Below are 16,218 nucleotides of genomic sequence, written 5' to 3'. Positions count from 1 at the left end.
GGCCTTCCAACAGTCTGACTGCCCCACATTACAAATGGTATTAACAATATAGATGGAGGTCCTGCAAGTGAATAACTGAAACTCTAAAATGGGATGAGGGTTTATGGATTTTACTGTTTTTTTCAACCATTTTTGCTGGTGCGCCTCCGCCGCCCAGCACCCCGCACCGACTTTTGCGCATGGCTTTCCCTCCGTCACCGACCCCGTCGGGGCCACTCCGATTCCCAGGTTCCGCGGGGCAGCGCCGGTGGCACGGGCACTCCAGGAGGGGTGTAGCGTTAGCGGCGTGAGCCTGGTGTTTACGGTTCTCAAGTGCGACGCCGGGCCGGTGCTGGAGCAGCAACAGGTGTGAGGCCTCCAAGAACAACGGAGAGAGAGGAGGGGAAGGGCGAAATAATTTTTTCCTTACAGGTACTCTCAACCGAACAACCATGTTGGTGTGGGGTGCCTGACCTGCTACCAGCAGAACTGCCTGCATAACATCCTCCGGCGCTGAAGGAGGAGCGGAAGTCTTGGCCACGAAACGACTGAGCCTTCACATGTAGCTGTAGGGTGCTGTCGCGAGTGGGCGGTGTGTGTGTGTGTGTGTGTGTGTGTTGTGTGCTTGCAAGGAAAAATGCAGGGCAGGGCGGAACAGCTGCGAAACCTGAACCGTTCTTGCCAAGCCCGGAAGGCTACCAAGGCATTGAGCCGTACTATACTGTACTCTACTGTACTGTACTGCCCCACAGAAAACAACAGTTGTCAAACGCTCGACAAAACACCCACGTTGGCTAATGCAAGTGCGTGTCGCCTGACGGTGCGGTCTTGGGCTTCCCGCCATGATTGTTGTACATAGATGCGGATCGACCCCGACATCCAGGCTCCGGAGCTTACGGAGCAGATGTTCAGGCTGGGCTCGCAGATGCTGTTGCGCCAGCTACCGGGGCTGCTGTCAGGTGCTGTGACGGCACGTGACGCCGTGCTGCAGGACGAGGCGGCAGCATCGTACGCGTCCAAGGTGCGGCAAGTGGAGTATTACGTGATGAGGACAGAGCTTATGTCCCCACATTTAAAGCACGATAGAGCCGCCCTTCCTAGCAGCTTGCCAGCTACAGCATGGCTTCAAGCACATGCCACACATGTGCAACCTTCGCCATTCGTTTTGTTCACCGATGTACTTATCTGCCTGTGTGCCGTGAAGAGCTGTGCATGCTGGCTCTAGCGGTGGTTACGCAGGCAGTTACGTGCCGTCCAGGCCGTGCCAGGCTTCGTTGGGGAGATAGTTCATCGCATTACAACGCGTTCAAATTCAAAACTAGCATAGCGTATGTTCACTTGTCCACGCAATTGCCAAAAGGGTCTGCACGCAAAATCAAATTCATGGACACATGTGAATGCGAGCAGGTAGCGGCGATGTGTAACTAAGGCGCCTTTCCCTGTTTGGTGCTCGCCTGCCTGCCTGCCCGGCTGTTGGGGCGACGGCTGAGACCATGCAGGTGGCCAAGCACGAGGGTTTGTTGGACTTTCGGTGCAGTGCGGCACAGTGCCACAACCACGTGCGTGCCATGGCAGGTTGGCCGGGCAGTCGGGCCTCGCTGCTGGTGGAAAACAAAACGACAGGTGCGTCTGGGGGCCATGGAAAAAGGAAAGTCTGAAAGAGAAAGGAGCAAATGTTGGCACAGCCAAGGTTTGGCAAACCCCGATGGATCCCCATACCACCATATCATGCGCGCCATTCCTTCACTCCATCTCCCTATATCCTATCTTCCATGGCAGGATCACTGGAACCCATCGAGGTCAAGGTCCTTCGCACTAAGGTAGTGGCAGCGGCAGCAGCAGCTCCGCCACCACAGGTCCCAGGACCTAACGCCGCCGGCAACATCACCACCACGAATCCCCTCCAGGCCACGAGTGCTACCATGGGTTCTGGCGGCGCCATGTCCTTCCCGGAGCCCTCCGTACAGCTGCCATCGGCTGCTAGAGCGCAGGTGCTGTTCACCTCAGCTGGGGAGCTGTTAGTGCCGTGTGGCGATGGCAATCTGCTGCGCATCTTGGAGGTACGGTGGGGGTTGCCTGATGTGCGGAATTTGGAGGTGCAGTTTTCAGGTGCGGGAGCAGTGACGTCTGGTGCTTCTAGGTGCGCTGCAGACACGCCATAGTAGTTTTGGTCACGTCATTAGGAAAAAAAGGAACATCCGACACGGACTCCGGATCCGGTGAAGGTGGACTGGGGAAATATAGCAGGGCTTCAGGTCAAGGCGATATGGCGCCAGGCTTTTGATAATGGTTACCAACCGGACTTCGGTGACGGGAAAACTGAACCTTTGGACGCCTTTACCCAGCAATCTTTTCTTATCTTATGCGCATTTTCCAGGCCACGCCACGAACCATCCGTGCCTTATTCGACCTTATTCGCCATCGCCACCTGCCTTTCGCCGTCATGCGCTACCAGCCATTTGGGTTACATGGAGCCCCAATTCGGCATGAGTCTCCCTGTATTAGCACGTCGCCAGCCATCCCTAGGATTCGGGAAATCGGGAAATCCGCATCAAGTTAATCACCAAAACAACCTACCCACATCGTCACCACGACCAAACCAAATCACCATCGCAACTGCAACCGCGAGGAGTTGCCCATATCGCCAAACTAGTCTCAATACAGACTGAACCTGCAGGTGGCCCGGCGACGCGCTGGCAACACCAGTGGCTCTCCGAACAGCACGCCGCGGAACTACCTCACCGCTCAGGAGTTTATGAACGGAATTGGCAGGCGTCGTCTGTTGGTTCCTGCCTGAATTGGTGACCGACGTAACGGAACGCAATGTCGGGCGGTACGGCATACAACTGAGCCCTGTGGCCCGCGCGTGTTCAGCACGAGGCTTAATGGGAGGGCCCGAGTGTTAGGTGTTGGGCGAGCGACGTTGAATGCAGGCAGGGTCGTGGAAATGATAATCTCGAATCCGGCGGTGTAAGCTGTTACATGTGTAACACTTCCACCTTGCGGCACTAGGGTAAGGCTTTTACGACCACTATTACATTTGGGCTGGCCCAGCTTCCGGTAGCTGCGACGAAAGCTGCACTGGGTTTGTAGTGCCTACAGCAGCCGACTCGTCTGCACTGGCCTGGAGGTCCTGATGACCTGCTTCCGCGTTCATGCCTGGGATGGGCAGCCGCGCGAGGTATTGGAAGAAGAAACATCACAACCCGTCGTCATCTGCGCATGGAGTTGAGGGAAGGGTAGGTAAGCCCTGGGCTCCTGCTGCGACCAGGTACGGAATGTGCGCTCCAGAACACTTTGCAGTCCAGCGCCGTATGACGCTAGAATATGTCTACCTCCACGGTACTCACAGGCAGCCTTACGGGGCCCGTGCGGTCGGCGATGCAGGGCTTCCGTACCTTCTAGTCCAAGGAGGGCGAAGCACCGCGCTTGTGAAAGCAAGTTCCTCGCTTGTCCTCCTGGGATGTTACCTTCTAATCCCATGATGCCGATGGACGTGCCATGCGACGGCCGACAACGTTCCGTCAACGACTGGCTGCATTATCCAACCGACATTTTTCTATCATCCCAAAAGTTGCCATCTCAACTATGCGAAAAACTGCAAATCTCACAAACAAACCTGGGCGATGCAGTCCATGCGTCAACTTTTGCCAAGCCTGGTAAAGTGGTTTCCGCAAACGACTGCAGAGCGCGCCGATGCAACATCAACAACGAAGGTGTAATGCGTGACCGCAACATACTCGTGCAAGGCTTAATATTGGTGTTGGCGAGTCACAAGGTCATTATCAAGTGGCAGGACGATGTGCGGGATCTCAGAATAATTTGCTCATGTCCATTGAAGTGGGAAGCGGGCAACCTACAATTTTCTGTCTAATCTGCACAAGACAGTTGGCATGGCAAGCTGGCAAACGCGCTTGGCTCCGAAACACGTACCGACAAAACAAAACTTCGGTCTTTCGCTGGCCCAACAGGAAGCGTCCTCCGTTGAATCAAATGAAGCATAATCAAACGCTTTGATGATAGGTAACTATCTCTCCCTCAACCCTTACCCCCTATCTGGCCCATCCTCTTCCCTCGTCCCGATGAGGGTGGGCTGAATGCAGCGGCGTCATGCACGAAGGACGCCATGTTATTCTACAACTTTATGCTGCTACCATCGGTTTTTATTTGGTGACTGGTGCAGCGGCGCAGTTCCAAGGCTCAGGTGGGTTTGCCTGAAGGGAGACACATACCGACCACCGAAACTAGTCAGCTTTAAGAGCGGAATAGTTTTCGCTTTGATCCATGGATGTCTCAGCTTGGCGTGAGCTATGCTTGGGAGAGACGGGTGCAGCCGTCTGTCGGCCGCAGCAACGGTTCGTCTCCAGACTCGAAATTGCCTCGCGATAGCTGTTGCTCTGCGACGGGTTCACCACATGTCCAGAGAGGATTGCACATGCATCGACCTGACCTAGCCCTGAGGAAAAGCGCGCAGGGAGTGTTATGGACCAAGGTATAACGACCTCGCGCACACGGTTCCCAGCACCAGCCTTTGCTACTCCAGGAATCATGTTAATCTAACAGGACATATCATTAATATATATTTTGTGTTTATGTTGGGCTTCACGTGACATGCGACACTTCCTGAGAATCGATCACATGCCGATGTTGAGCTGCATAACACGCGATACGCGCGATACCTGATAATTATGATTTCTGAAATTGATTATTATAAATCTGTCTTGGGGTCTTTGTCTGAAGGGTCTGGCGCCCTCAGCCAGGTTGGTCTTGCAACCTCCAAATTACGGGGTGTAGTTCTGGTAACCTAGCTTGTGTTACAGCAGCGCTTGTACCAACCTCAGATGGACTTCAATTTGCTTTGTGTTCCAATACTTACGTGCTCTATTGCCCTTGCGTGCAGTATCTTGCCCACAAGCGTCCGGCTTTACCTTTCTGCGCCTGCACGGCAGCCTTGAGCGCAACTTGGGGTTTGTAACGCGGCCAGCTAACACAAGCGCAAGCAGCTGGATATCATACCTGGCATTTGTCTGTGGCGGATTAGATTCATGCACGGGCTTCAGCACGCTGGGGTGGCTGAAGGCAGAAGTTGGCACGTTCGGTACCCTGGGGCAATGGTACGCGCTTGGCAGCTGGGACCTGAAGGAGGACCCCACAGGCATGTGTGCGGGGTTCTACATACGTGCAGACAAACCACGCGACGGGTGTCCCCAGGTGCGCAGAACCCGTCGTGAAGGGCCATTGGAGCTGTTCGGAACGTAGAACACAGAGAGTGAAGGTAAAGCCATAACTTGCACGAAGGAAGGATTACAAGGGCACGACGAGCAGCATCGCTTTTGGGTGCCATCAGCTGCGATGGACAACCTAACAAAAGTGACGATGGTTGTTGGTACTAGGGTTGTTGGCGTCGTCGCGGGCGCTTTCAGCCCCATCCAGTGCACTTCACACATCACACATCACACTTTGCTGTTGGCCTTTGGACTTCAGGTTTCGGGCTACTTCTTATATGAAAACACAGATGTGTCCGGCGGAGAGCTGGTACTCCGAAACCGCATCAACGCCCCAATACTTGAAGTGCCGACTGCCGACATCGTCGCTAAGTACGGCGAGGAGTGCGACACTTATCCGAACTGCATAGCGGTCACTTCCTTCGGAGTGCTGCTGGGCAGCCTGCCGGTGAGAAGTCCCGACGGATTGAACAGGACCCATATGCGAAAACGCATTGTTGCACGAAGGAATTGCACATCCTTTCCACCCTCAGGGTCCCTTGAACAAGATGTAACTGAATCGTCGTCCCCAAATCAAGCACGCTAGTGCAGGCCCGTGCCAGCTGCCATGGCTTCCTGTTATCACATCTTGGGGTGAACCCCGCATACATAAAGCGCCGAACGCTGAAGGAGCAGAGATTGGTGCATGAAACACCGTGGGTCAGCCGCCATGCGCTCCAGGTTCGCAGCTGACCTGGGACGGCTTGGTGGACTGCCGTGGGGCCTGCGATGTTTCGGTCTGGGTTAGGGCTAGAGTACTTGCACCGCCCTTTGGCCCCTTCCGATTCCACTGCGCGCAGACGTACAAGAACCTCACCTATTTACCCCAGACGGTGTCTGAACTGTACGGGCAATGCGTGGGGCTGTACATCAGAATTCCACAGCCGATGGACAACGTTGGTGGGTGCGGAGGGCATGGGCTAAACTCTGGCATTCCCACTGCGTATCTACGTTGGGAGTCATGCCTTCCGTAATATGGCGGTTCTGAAAGCCATGCTACCAAAATGGATACGCAGTGGACCCTCCGGTCCTACTCAACTGGGCCCAGCAAGCGCCACGGACGCACAGGCGAACGGATGGACAGCAACGGACGCGTCGCCTGAGTTAAACCTTCATACACTGCCGGGGGACTTAGACATTTGAACCGATTTGCCGTGTACACATGCAGGTGGATTTCGGAGCTTGGTCAGAGCAAATTCTAGCATGGAACTGCCAGTCATTGACAGCTCCGCATTACGTCAGCTGCAGCCGGACTTCAAGATTCCCAGTGATTGGAACTCGGCCGTTAATTACATCGAGCTTTCTTTCGAAGGTACAGTCCAAAACGCACACTTGCGCGTTGTTTGCGGGCAACTCAATAGGCAGTAGCCCTTGCAAATGCGATGGCCATGTGGGGTTGTGCGGCGGTGGCCTCGTAGGGATAGGTACTTGACTTCCTGCGGCCTGCTTCAAAACCCGTGCATGCTGTCCTGGAGATGTAGATGGGCCCCGTTAAGGCTTTGAGATGGCCCACACCCGAGGAAAGGAATTGCGCACAGCTTCCGCATCCATGCGTGCGAAAGCACCATTCGGGCTTTGGGAACCACCAAGCGTCTACTGTACACACGGTAGCCTTTGACATGCTATTGATGTCCACAAACATCTTTGGTGACTGATCTTCCCTGCCCCCCTTTTCATGCTCTAGGAGTCTACTTGCCAATTGGAAGTTACGGTACAGAGGTGGGCACGATGGAGCTGGCGCAGTGGTCGCGCAACAACCGGAACGACGTGAAGCTATGGCTGGGAGGTCCCGATGGCAGCCGTGTGGCTCGCGTCACGTGGTACCTAACAAATGTGGAGCTTGAGGCCGGCGGCGTGGCCAGATTTCGGATCCAGACGGCGCGCTGTGGTTGGAGCGCGCTGCGGTACAGAATAGTGTTGACATACCGCATGAACGCGCTTCCACAGCTGCCGGGGCCTGTCAAGCCACCGCCGGATACACCGCCAGTCCCTGGCGCCCCTCCACCATGGCCCAGAAGCACTCTGTCTCCGCCGCAGCTGCCGTACAGTCACCTGTCGTCCACGACGGGCAACATTCCCATTACATTGCCGCCGAAGGATGGTGACCGCAACACCACGCTCATTAGCCTGACGCTTCCGGTCGGATGGTCGTTTACAGGCGCACGCATTGTGATCGAATATACAGGCGCGTACGTTGCACTGCCGAACGCGTCCCTTGGTCGCAGCTACGGGTCAGGCTTCGGGCCCATGGGCCAGTTCGTCTTGATTGAGGCACGCAAGGTCCCGCCATCACTTACCCCGGCCATGCTGAGGCCGCCGCGGGCTCTGCCCCCATCGATGCCGCGGCTACCATCGCCCCCGTCTCCGCCTCCATCACCGCCATCGCCGCCGGGACCACCTCCGTCGCCACCGGCGCCTCCAAGGGCGCCTCAGCCGCCGACTTCACCACCGGCATTTGAGAGGCAAGGTTCCCCACCCACACGTCCGGAGTCACCAGAGCCGCCCGGGTCACCGTGGCCAGAAGATGTTCCCGATTCCTACCCTGGCTGGAGGCGGCGCCTCCTGCAAGCGCCATGGGCCTCTCCGCTTTCGCTGACGGCAGCGCAGCAGATTGACAGCATTATCGAGACCTCTTACACGTTGCCCATTGAGTCTGACAGGAATGGATTTGATGCGGCGCCCCGAACGAGTCTGTACTTCATAGGGCTTCCTCTGGCAGCTGGGTCACAGGTGACGTTAGCAGTTCGCACCGTTAATGGCGGATGGAATCAACTGCAGGCAAGCTTGTTGGTTGAATGGCAGCAGCCCTCGTCAATGACGGTGACGCTGCCCGATATGCCATCGAAGCCGCTGTTACCCCTCCCGCCATCCCCGCGGCCACCAAGTCCCCGGCCGCCACACCCGCCGCTGCCACCGTCGTCCCCCACGCTCCCACCGCATCCGCCAAGCACACCGCCTCGTCCTCCCTTTTTGCCATCTCCACCGCGGCCGCCTCCTTGGCCGCCATCTATTCCTCAGCCTCCAGCAGCTCCCGTGCTGCCACCGTGGCCCCCGGGCATTACCGGCCGCCCCGACCGTGCGGGACCCTACCTCGGTAAGTCATAATACTTCCCACAGATCAATCAGGCCCGCCCAGAGTCTGTTGTGTCCAGGCCTATGCTTAACTTCCCCTCCTTTTGTGCCCTATCTGCTATCCTACTGCCTCACAATTCACATTTTCTTGGACAGCAGCAACCCGCACACCCCCATGGCCTACAGCGGAATGAAGCGACAATCAATGAAGCAAATGGATGAATGGATTAGCGTCTGTCCTTTCCTTTGTCCAATGCCCGCTGCAGGGCCCCCGCCGCCTGTTGCCCCGTCACTGGGCGCCTCTGGAAGTGCGTCCGGGATTAGCAAGGCCCTGGTTATTGGGGTCCCTGTGGCCATCTCCGGTGTGGGGCTCTGCATGTTTGCCGCCGCCATGATCTTCGTAGTGGCCGCACGGCGGCGAGTGATGCCACGCTCTTTGCGCCTCTCGGAGTTGTACAACTATCACTGGCGGAATAAACGTAGTTCCAGCAATTCGGCTGCCCAGCTCGGGGGTGTCCATGGCGGCGGCGGCTCTAATAGCAGCCCCTGCGGGGATGAAACGGCGGCGGAGGCTACTACTGCTGAGCGCAACGGTGGTGCGGATAAAACCGGCGGTCTGGCTCAGAATGGCGGCCGCAAACCGCCGTCTCTGGTGTGCCCGGTCTCGCCTTCATCACCGCCCCAGCCAAACCGCGGGTCAGCGTCCGGGTTTTCGCCCCAGGGTAATTTACTACGAGGTACCTGGCAGGGTGACCTACTCCCTCTGACGTCCTTCTTCCCGGCAGCAGCGCCTCAGGTGCGGCTGTAGTCGCTATGATCAGATGCTACCATAGGCCGCCAGGGTAAACTGCAAGACGAACTCCTTGCTTAACTTACAGTCAGGATGGATAGAATGGATTCGGCTTAGGATTTGAGAGTGGGAGGCATGCTTCAGCTTTGCGGCACGGGATAGGTTTTTCCTGCACAGGCCGGGAGTCGCTTGACATTTTGGTAACGGTTGACATCCTAAAACCCTTACGTTGGCTCTTACATCCACACATCTTTACCGTGTTTCTACCGGAATTCTTCGCTTGGCTCCCCGCGGAGGACCTGCACTGCATATAGCTTGACATCATGGCATTTTCCTTCGTCATTGTCGTTATCGTCGTCTGCTGCTTTTTTCAGGTTAATGCTTCATTTGCGGCCAGAACGCCACAGCCGGGCGGGGCGGGTGCTCTCACCGGTCGTGCTACGCGCGGTAGTGAGTCGGGCAGTTCTCCCGCGTCCTTGCTGCCGCATGCCAGGTGCGACGGCCAGACTAAGTATGACACTTGTTGGGGGCCAGGTCCACGAAGGCACAGGTGGCTCGTAACGACGCTGGTGCTGCTAAAGCAAACGCACCGCTACTCATTTTACCATAGGAGAAACCCCACAAAGTCCAGCATGACTGGATCTGCTCAAAGATGACCCACATCGTGGCATGCAACACCTGGGACAAACTCCTAACTGGCAAGACGTGAAATGTTAAAGGTTTGACACAGGAACCTCAGGGGCTTCTTGTTTGGCTGACGTGCAGGTCACGGAGCAGTCCTTCTGTCCCGCACGATGCGCCACACGGGCTCCATATGCCATCGCCATTTGAAAAGAACGCTATCGCTCTTGCGGATGCTCCGGAGGGCAAGGATGGGTCAAACCAACTTGCCACGACCGTGTCATGCTCCGAGGCCCTGCACGGCGAAAATCACACAAGTGGCACATACGACAAGGCGGGTTGGGGTTCGTCTCCGGCTGTGCTGGCGAAGGAAGAGCAACGGCGTAGGAGCTGGACGCCGAAGCAGCCAGAGGCTAAGGGTACGAGCTACACAGATTCGAATAGTACCTTTGCACGCGGCCAACCGGACTGTTGCCGCCAGCTCCCGTTGCAACAGCCAACCAAGCAGCACCAGCAGCGCCAGTACCAGTCCTGCATCGATTCTGAAGGCGCACAACGGCAGGCAACGCCAAAGCATCCAGTTATGACGCGGCCCAACCTTTCTGTGAACATCTCATATGTCTCGCCGACGGTAATTACGGACATCTCCTCAGCCTCGACGGATCCACGACGCGCGGGCATGACAAGCAGCGTCGGTTCATTGCCAGCTGCCGCAATGGCGGACAACTTTACCCCTGCCCTTGCCTCCAGCTCACTTTCTCTGCCTGCTAATACAGATACCGAAGGAGCAAGGGGAGCGCTCACTGCTGCAGGAACCAATCTGGATCCTGTGTTAATCTCCTGTCTCCGCAGCCATGGAACCAGGGCCGGCCAGCAGCGGGCCAGGACGAGCACGCGTAGGTCTCTAAATGGCACATCGTCGGCCGACGGTGCCGGGTGTTTGAGCGGCCATGATAGCGGGCAACAGCCCGACGTGGAGTCTAACGATGAGGACTCACCGCATGTTCAGGACACTGCCTCCTCGGGCGGCCGCGGAGATGTCATCCGAAGCGCCGCGGCGGCGAATGCTTCACAATGGCCCCCCGCGTCAGCCCTGCCTCCGCCGTACCCACACTCGCAGCCGCGTGACCTGCAGCTACCAGTGCAATCGCCATTACGCCATCATGCGCGCACACGACGCAGCTCGTGGTGTGGGTATCCGCCGCCTTCGAGGCTTGTGCACAGGGGGGCTTCTGTCGAGCTCGGGCTGGAGCTTCAACCTGCATCTCGCAAAGGCCACCCTTCCGTTGGTCTGGCCCTTCCCCCGATAGACCTATCATCCTTAGAGGGCGTTTACCGGCTCATTCGTGCCGGTGCAGCAGCGCTTCCCATAATGCCCTCGGCAGGGGGCAGCTCAGCGGCCGAGCTGCCACAGCGACTCAGCCGTACTTTGTCTGACTCATACATGTTTACGGCCTCGGGTCAGGCGGTCGCAGTGGCAGCAGTTGCGGCAGCGGCGGCAGCGGCAGTGGCAACAACGGCGGCCCGCAAGCGGCGGAGCCGCGGGGGCATTGGCCGTGTCAGTGGTCGGCGCTCAAACGAGTTGGATCCAGCACTGCTGGAGACGCCCTTGAAGAGCCGCAAACAGCCGGTCCCGTATTCGAGCCCTCCGCCACAGCGCAGGCTAGTGGGCGCTATCCCGGGCTTCCAGTCAGCTGCGGAGGCTGCGACTGCAGCTGCGGCAACCAATGGAGGGCCCTACGCGCACGCTTTTTCCGCAGCAGCGTTTGCAGCGTCCACAGGAGCATGCCAGATGCCACAGGATTACACACTGAACCGATCCCGCTCCTGCATGCTTCCCGGCCCGGAGTCTAAATCGCTAAAAAGCTTAGAGGACCAGATGCTTCCCGTTCTACCCTCAGCCCACCTGCTCCTGCCGCCCCATCCACATCGTGGCCGGCGCCGGCGCGCATCTGCACCGCTACTACCATCATTCCCGTCAGTGCCACACAATAGCCCAGAGGACAATGATACACGAGCTGAAGTAGTGGAGCGATCAACGCCATGCGTTAAGCACAGCATGCCAAAGCGAATAAGCTTTGATGAAAAGGCACCAGCAAGTCGCAGCATGAACCTTGATCAGAGTCGGGGCGGCTGCGAGGCGCTGCTGCGGTCCGCAGCGCTGCGGTTGGAGGCCCACGGCAGCGCCACGGATGTGGTGGTATCCGTCGCGCCTGCAGCTTCGGTTCCGTTGAATGCCGTTGCCGTTGCTGGCGCAAAGATGCCGGTCAACGCGTCCGTCTCGTACACGAGGCCGGGGCCGCCACCCCCATCCAATGCCAGCCCGCGGTCTCCGTCTGTCTTGGACGATGGGGGCCCCTTTGCCGCAGCGGCCAAGTTTGCAGAAGTGTACGGATCCAGCTCACCGACAGCGGCGTTGGCCCCCAGTCACCAACTTGCTTCGCCATACCCGTCAATCCCTGCCGCATCCTCCAACGCCTCTCCGGCTGGCGGTGCTCCCGACCGCCCCCAGGGCCCACAGTCGCGCTCACCTCCACAGCCGCTGGCCATTAGTACACCGTCGCTACCGTACCGCCGGCCCCGGTATGCTACTGAGCTTCAGACCATATTGTCAGGCGCGCTGGACGATTGCAGCGGCGGGCCACCGCAGCCCCAGGCGGCACGGCGGCTAGATCCTAGCCTTAAGGCCGCATCTTTGCCGGTGCCCGCCGTCCCCGGAGTCGCTTTGCAGCACCGGCAGCCTTCGGACAATGTACTAACGACCGCGACAGCCTCAACATTGGGCCCGCTGGAGCCTTTGCCCAACAGCTCAAGCATTCGGAGCGTGCGAGGTTCAGTGAGCGCTGGCGGTGCTGCTCCCGCCGCCACCAGCGCGACGGCCGTGATTGCGCGCCTAGCAGGCACGACAAGCACCACAAATCCATCGTCGGGATCCGTAAGCCCGCAAGCGAGTGGCACCTGCTCAGGGCAGTCGTTGCCACCTGCCGGCATCGAACGCTCTCATGAGGGCAACGAGTCGTTGCCCACGCAGTGGCTGCCATCATTCATGGCTAGGTCCCAAAGCTACTCGGCACGCCAGGCAACACGCATGGGGATGTCAACGTCGCTGGCTCGCAACGACTCCGGCGTGAACCCCGCACGAAGTACGGCTTCACAGCTGCAACGGGCTTCTGGGCCTTTCGCCATCCCTGCTGCTGCCGCTGTAGCCAGCGGAGGCATTGGTAACGGAAGCCCTTCCCTGATTGGATCATCCAGCACTTCCAGCATGCCCGGGTCCAGGCCCGGCTCTGGCTCGCTTGGGTTTCAACTGGCCAGGCGCAATCAGCCAATGGCATCGATGCTGTCCCGCGCTGCCAGCTTCGCCCTTCGGCGACTGCAAGCGTCAGGTCAGGCACAACTCTCACTGCAGGCTGTGGCCCCCTCTCCTTCGGGCTCAGAGCCACTTGGGAATTCCCCGAGCCAAGTTGGGGCTGCCGTCTCACCTGCCGTCTCACCTGTGGCTGCCGGCATGGCACACTACACCTCTGCAACCGGTTCGCCACTGAACGCGAGCACGGCGTTGTCTTCTGCCGTAGCTACAGTCACCGCAAGCGATCAAAGCGGCCCTGACCATAACACTTCCTGGGCAACCTCGACCATGCACAGTATGACCGATAAAAGCGCCACCACCATGCCCACGTATTCGGGCATGGGCAGTCTGTTGGTGAACACCACGTTGGATATGCCGTACGGGCAGCCCTCCAATTCGAAGGCGCAACCTCAACCGCAACAACAATTGCAGCAACTGCAGGAACAGCAACAACAGGCGCTGCAACAGCAGCAACTCGGTGGGGAACACCCAGTCTCTGCGGTAGCGGGAGCTGATGGGGACCAATTCAAGCGTACGTCGCCTACAGAAACGCACCCGCAGGTACCGCAGCGGCAGCAGCAGTTGCAGAAGCAAGTGACACCGAAGTGGCAGCCCCCATCGCTGCCTCTGCCGCAGGAGGATTCACCGACGCACGGGGGCAGTAACAGCACGCTCAACGGCCCGGGTCGGGATTTTGCAACTGCCTCACCGATTGTGCGGGGAACGCCACGTAAAGCGGAGGCTCCGAACACGCATTCTATAGGGAAAGTCCTGCCGGAGCCGGCGCTGGCGGTGTCGCAGGCTCGTACGGCCGCTGACGTGTCTGGCTCTGGACCTATGTCACCCTTCAACGACGATACCGCGGCTGCGGCAGCATGGGCTGCAGCCGCTGCTGTTGCGATGGGCCTTGATGGAACTCCGGTAAAGGACAGCGCCGAGAGCAGTAGCGCGGAGAAGCCGCACCAGGTGCTATCGCCGCGTGACGGTGTCGACTCGTGGAGCGGCAGCGGTGGGTCCCGCACTCCATGGGCCAGGTCGCGGAGCAACTTGCAAAGATCGACCGGTCCATCCCCGCGGCCGATGCGGTCGGGACAGCAGCTGTCGCAACAACAGCAGCCCCAAGCACGGCTGCAGTTGCCCCTTAGGCAGAAGACAGCTGATTTGGACCAGCAGCAGCAGGCAGCACAGCAAATGCATCCGCAGGTGGTGCAGCAAGGCCAGCAGCAGCAGGCGGTCCAGCAGCCATCGGTGGCACAGGAACAGATGCTGCTGGTTCCGGCCAGAAGCGTAGATATGGATTTGGATCCCAACGAGATCCACATCTTTCGCGACGGCCTACTGGGTCAAGGTGCCTATGGTGCTGTCTACCGTGGCGTGTACCGGCAGGACATGGTGGCAGTCAAGCTGATCAATGGCTCCATCGTTGATGGCCGGGCGCTGCAGCGCGACATGGAGTCCTTCCACGCGGAGCTGTCCATCCTCAGCCGCCTACGGCATAAGTATGTGTTCATGATCCGTGACAATGATCGTTGCTAGCAAGTGCATTTACGGTGTAGTTTGCCGTCCGCAGCGATAACTTCTCTGGATCCAATCTAAAATAATCTACCGCTGCAGATCAGCGGAACATACTGTCAGCTGACCGCTTATGTTTATATCCCTAGGTTCCTGATACATAGCAAGCGTGCGATGAGTTGTGCCGGAGTTGACTTCCTAACACGCAGGACCCCACGGATCTCGCCCCTGCAGGAACATCGTCCGTGTGTACGGCGGATGCCTGCGGCCGCCGTGCATTTTCCTTGTCATGCAGCTTATGCAACAAAGCCTGGACTCGGTCATCCATCACGGCCAACGGCACCTGACGCTGCGCCGTGCGCTGCAGCTGGCACGTGACGTGGCGGCAGGGCTATCGTACCTGCACCCCACCATAGTACACCGCGACCTCAAGCCCGCCAACATCCTGATTGATGAGAGCGGGACAGCCAAGATTTCTGATTTCGGGCTTGCGCGTTACAAGTATAAGGCGTATCTGTCCACTCGGACCCCAGACCAAGGCAGTGTAGCTTATATGGCTCCTGGTACGTATATAACGGTCGTCTTTGTGTGGAAATGTTTTGTACAGCAGAGGGGCCTGACTGACGTGACAGCGTGTCCTCTTATTAATCGCCTTAGGTAAGGGCTGCGGGCAGCGTGGTGTTTGGGCCTTGAGTCCAGCTGTCGTTTAGCTAGGCATAGGGGCAAGTTACACGAAATCCTCATTTTATACCAGTGCTGACTATGTGGGTTTAACTTTTTCATCCTACCTGCAGAGTGCTTCAACACGGACATAGGTGGTTTAGGGCCTAAGACAGGTAAGAAGCTCTGGGTACGTTGGGTTAGGCTTGGTTGGAATGCGCCTTGGCCAGTTAATTTGGTTGCTTTGATTGGTGCTAAAAACAAACGCTGCCTTTCGATTAAGTGATTTCGATTATGTTGGGCATGGGCGAGCTGGGTTGGACCTTTGTTGAATCTTTGCAAACTGTTGGAGCGGATTCCCTGCCGTGATTAGGTTTGTTTTTGATAGTTAGGGGCAAAGGGTGATTTGCTGCCGCTCAAGCGCTGCGCTCCATCGCAAAACTCTTTCGTCACACCCACTGCAGATATCTACAGCTTTGGTGTTCTGCTATGGGAGTTGCTATCAGGCGAATACCCCTGGATGGGCGAAAGTAACGTGCAGATTATTTACAAGTGAGTTCACATGGTTAACTTCATGTGTGACAAATAGACTGGTCAACAGTCTATGCCGCCTCTTGACCACGGAGGACATGATGAGAACATGTGCGGCCTGGTCGTTGTATATACTGACCCCGTACAGTCCTTCGCAATCTAACCTGCGAACAGTGCATTTAACCTGGTGCACTCCCCATCATAAAACATCACTATTGCCCACCATCTTGCCTGCACAATCTGTGTGATTATGTCCCCATCGCTCTCCAACCTGTGCTCGTCCATCTTTGCAGGGTCGCCATCAAGGGTGAACGCCTACCGCTGCCGCCCGCGGACGGCTCCCCGTTCATTGCCACTTCGCTCACCGGCGCCCCCAGCTATCGTTCAACCGCCAGCGCTGACAGCACGCAGGCGCTGATCGTCCCGGCCGCCATCCGGGA

At 57.8% G+C, this 16,218-nt stretch overlaps 2 protein-coding genes across 2 annotated transcripts; both read left to right on the top strand.

The window, feature by feature from the left end:
- Positions 1-223: 223 nt before the first annotated feature.
- VOLCADRAFT_46718 (uncharacterized protein) lies at positions 224-1,604 on the top strand (the record flags this gene model as incomplete). The annotated part of the gene is made up of 3 exons (XM_002954757.1): positions 224-346; positions 839-1,000; positions 1,479-1,604. Coding segments are annotated over 3 exons (411 nt in total), but the record flags the coding sequence as incomplete, so codon positions are not given.
- A 12,764-nt stretch (positions 1,605-14,368) lies between these two features.
- Positions 14,369-15,248, top strand: VOLCADRAFT_65242 (uncharacterized protein; the record flags this gene model as incomplete). The annotated part of the gene is made up of 2 exons (XM_002954756.1): positions 14,369-14,574; positions 14,822-15,248. The coding sequence occupies 2 exons, from the start codon at positions 14,369-14,371 to the stop codon at positions 15,246-15,248; spliced, it is 633 nt and encodes a 210-aa protein (XP_002954802.1).
- Between the last annotated feature and the right edge of the window lie 970 nt (positions 15,249-16,218).

This window comes from Volvox carteri, assembly GCF_000143455.1.
Source record: "Volvox carteri f. nagariensis unplaced genomic scaffold VOLCAscaffold_45, whole genome shotgun sequence".
NCBI lineage: Eukaryota > Viridiplantae > Chlorophyta > Chlorophyceae > Chlamydomonadales > Volvocaceae > Volvox > Volvox carteri.
The sequence above is the reverse complement of the archived record's forward strand: the minus strand, read 5'-3'. Positions and strand labels throughout refer to the sequence as shown.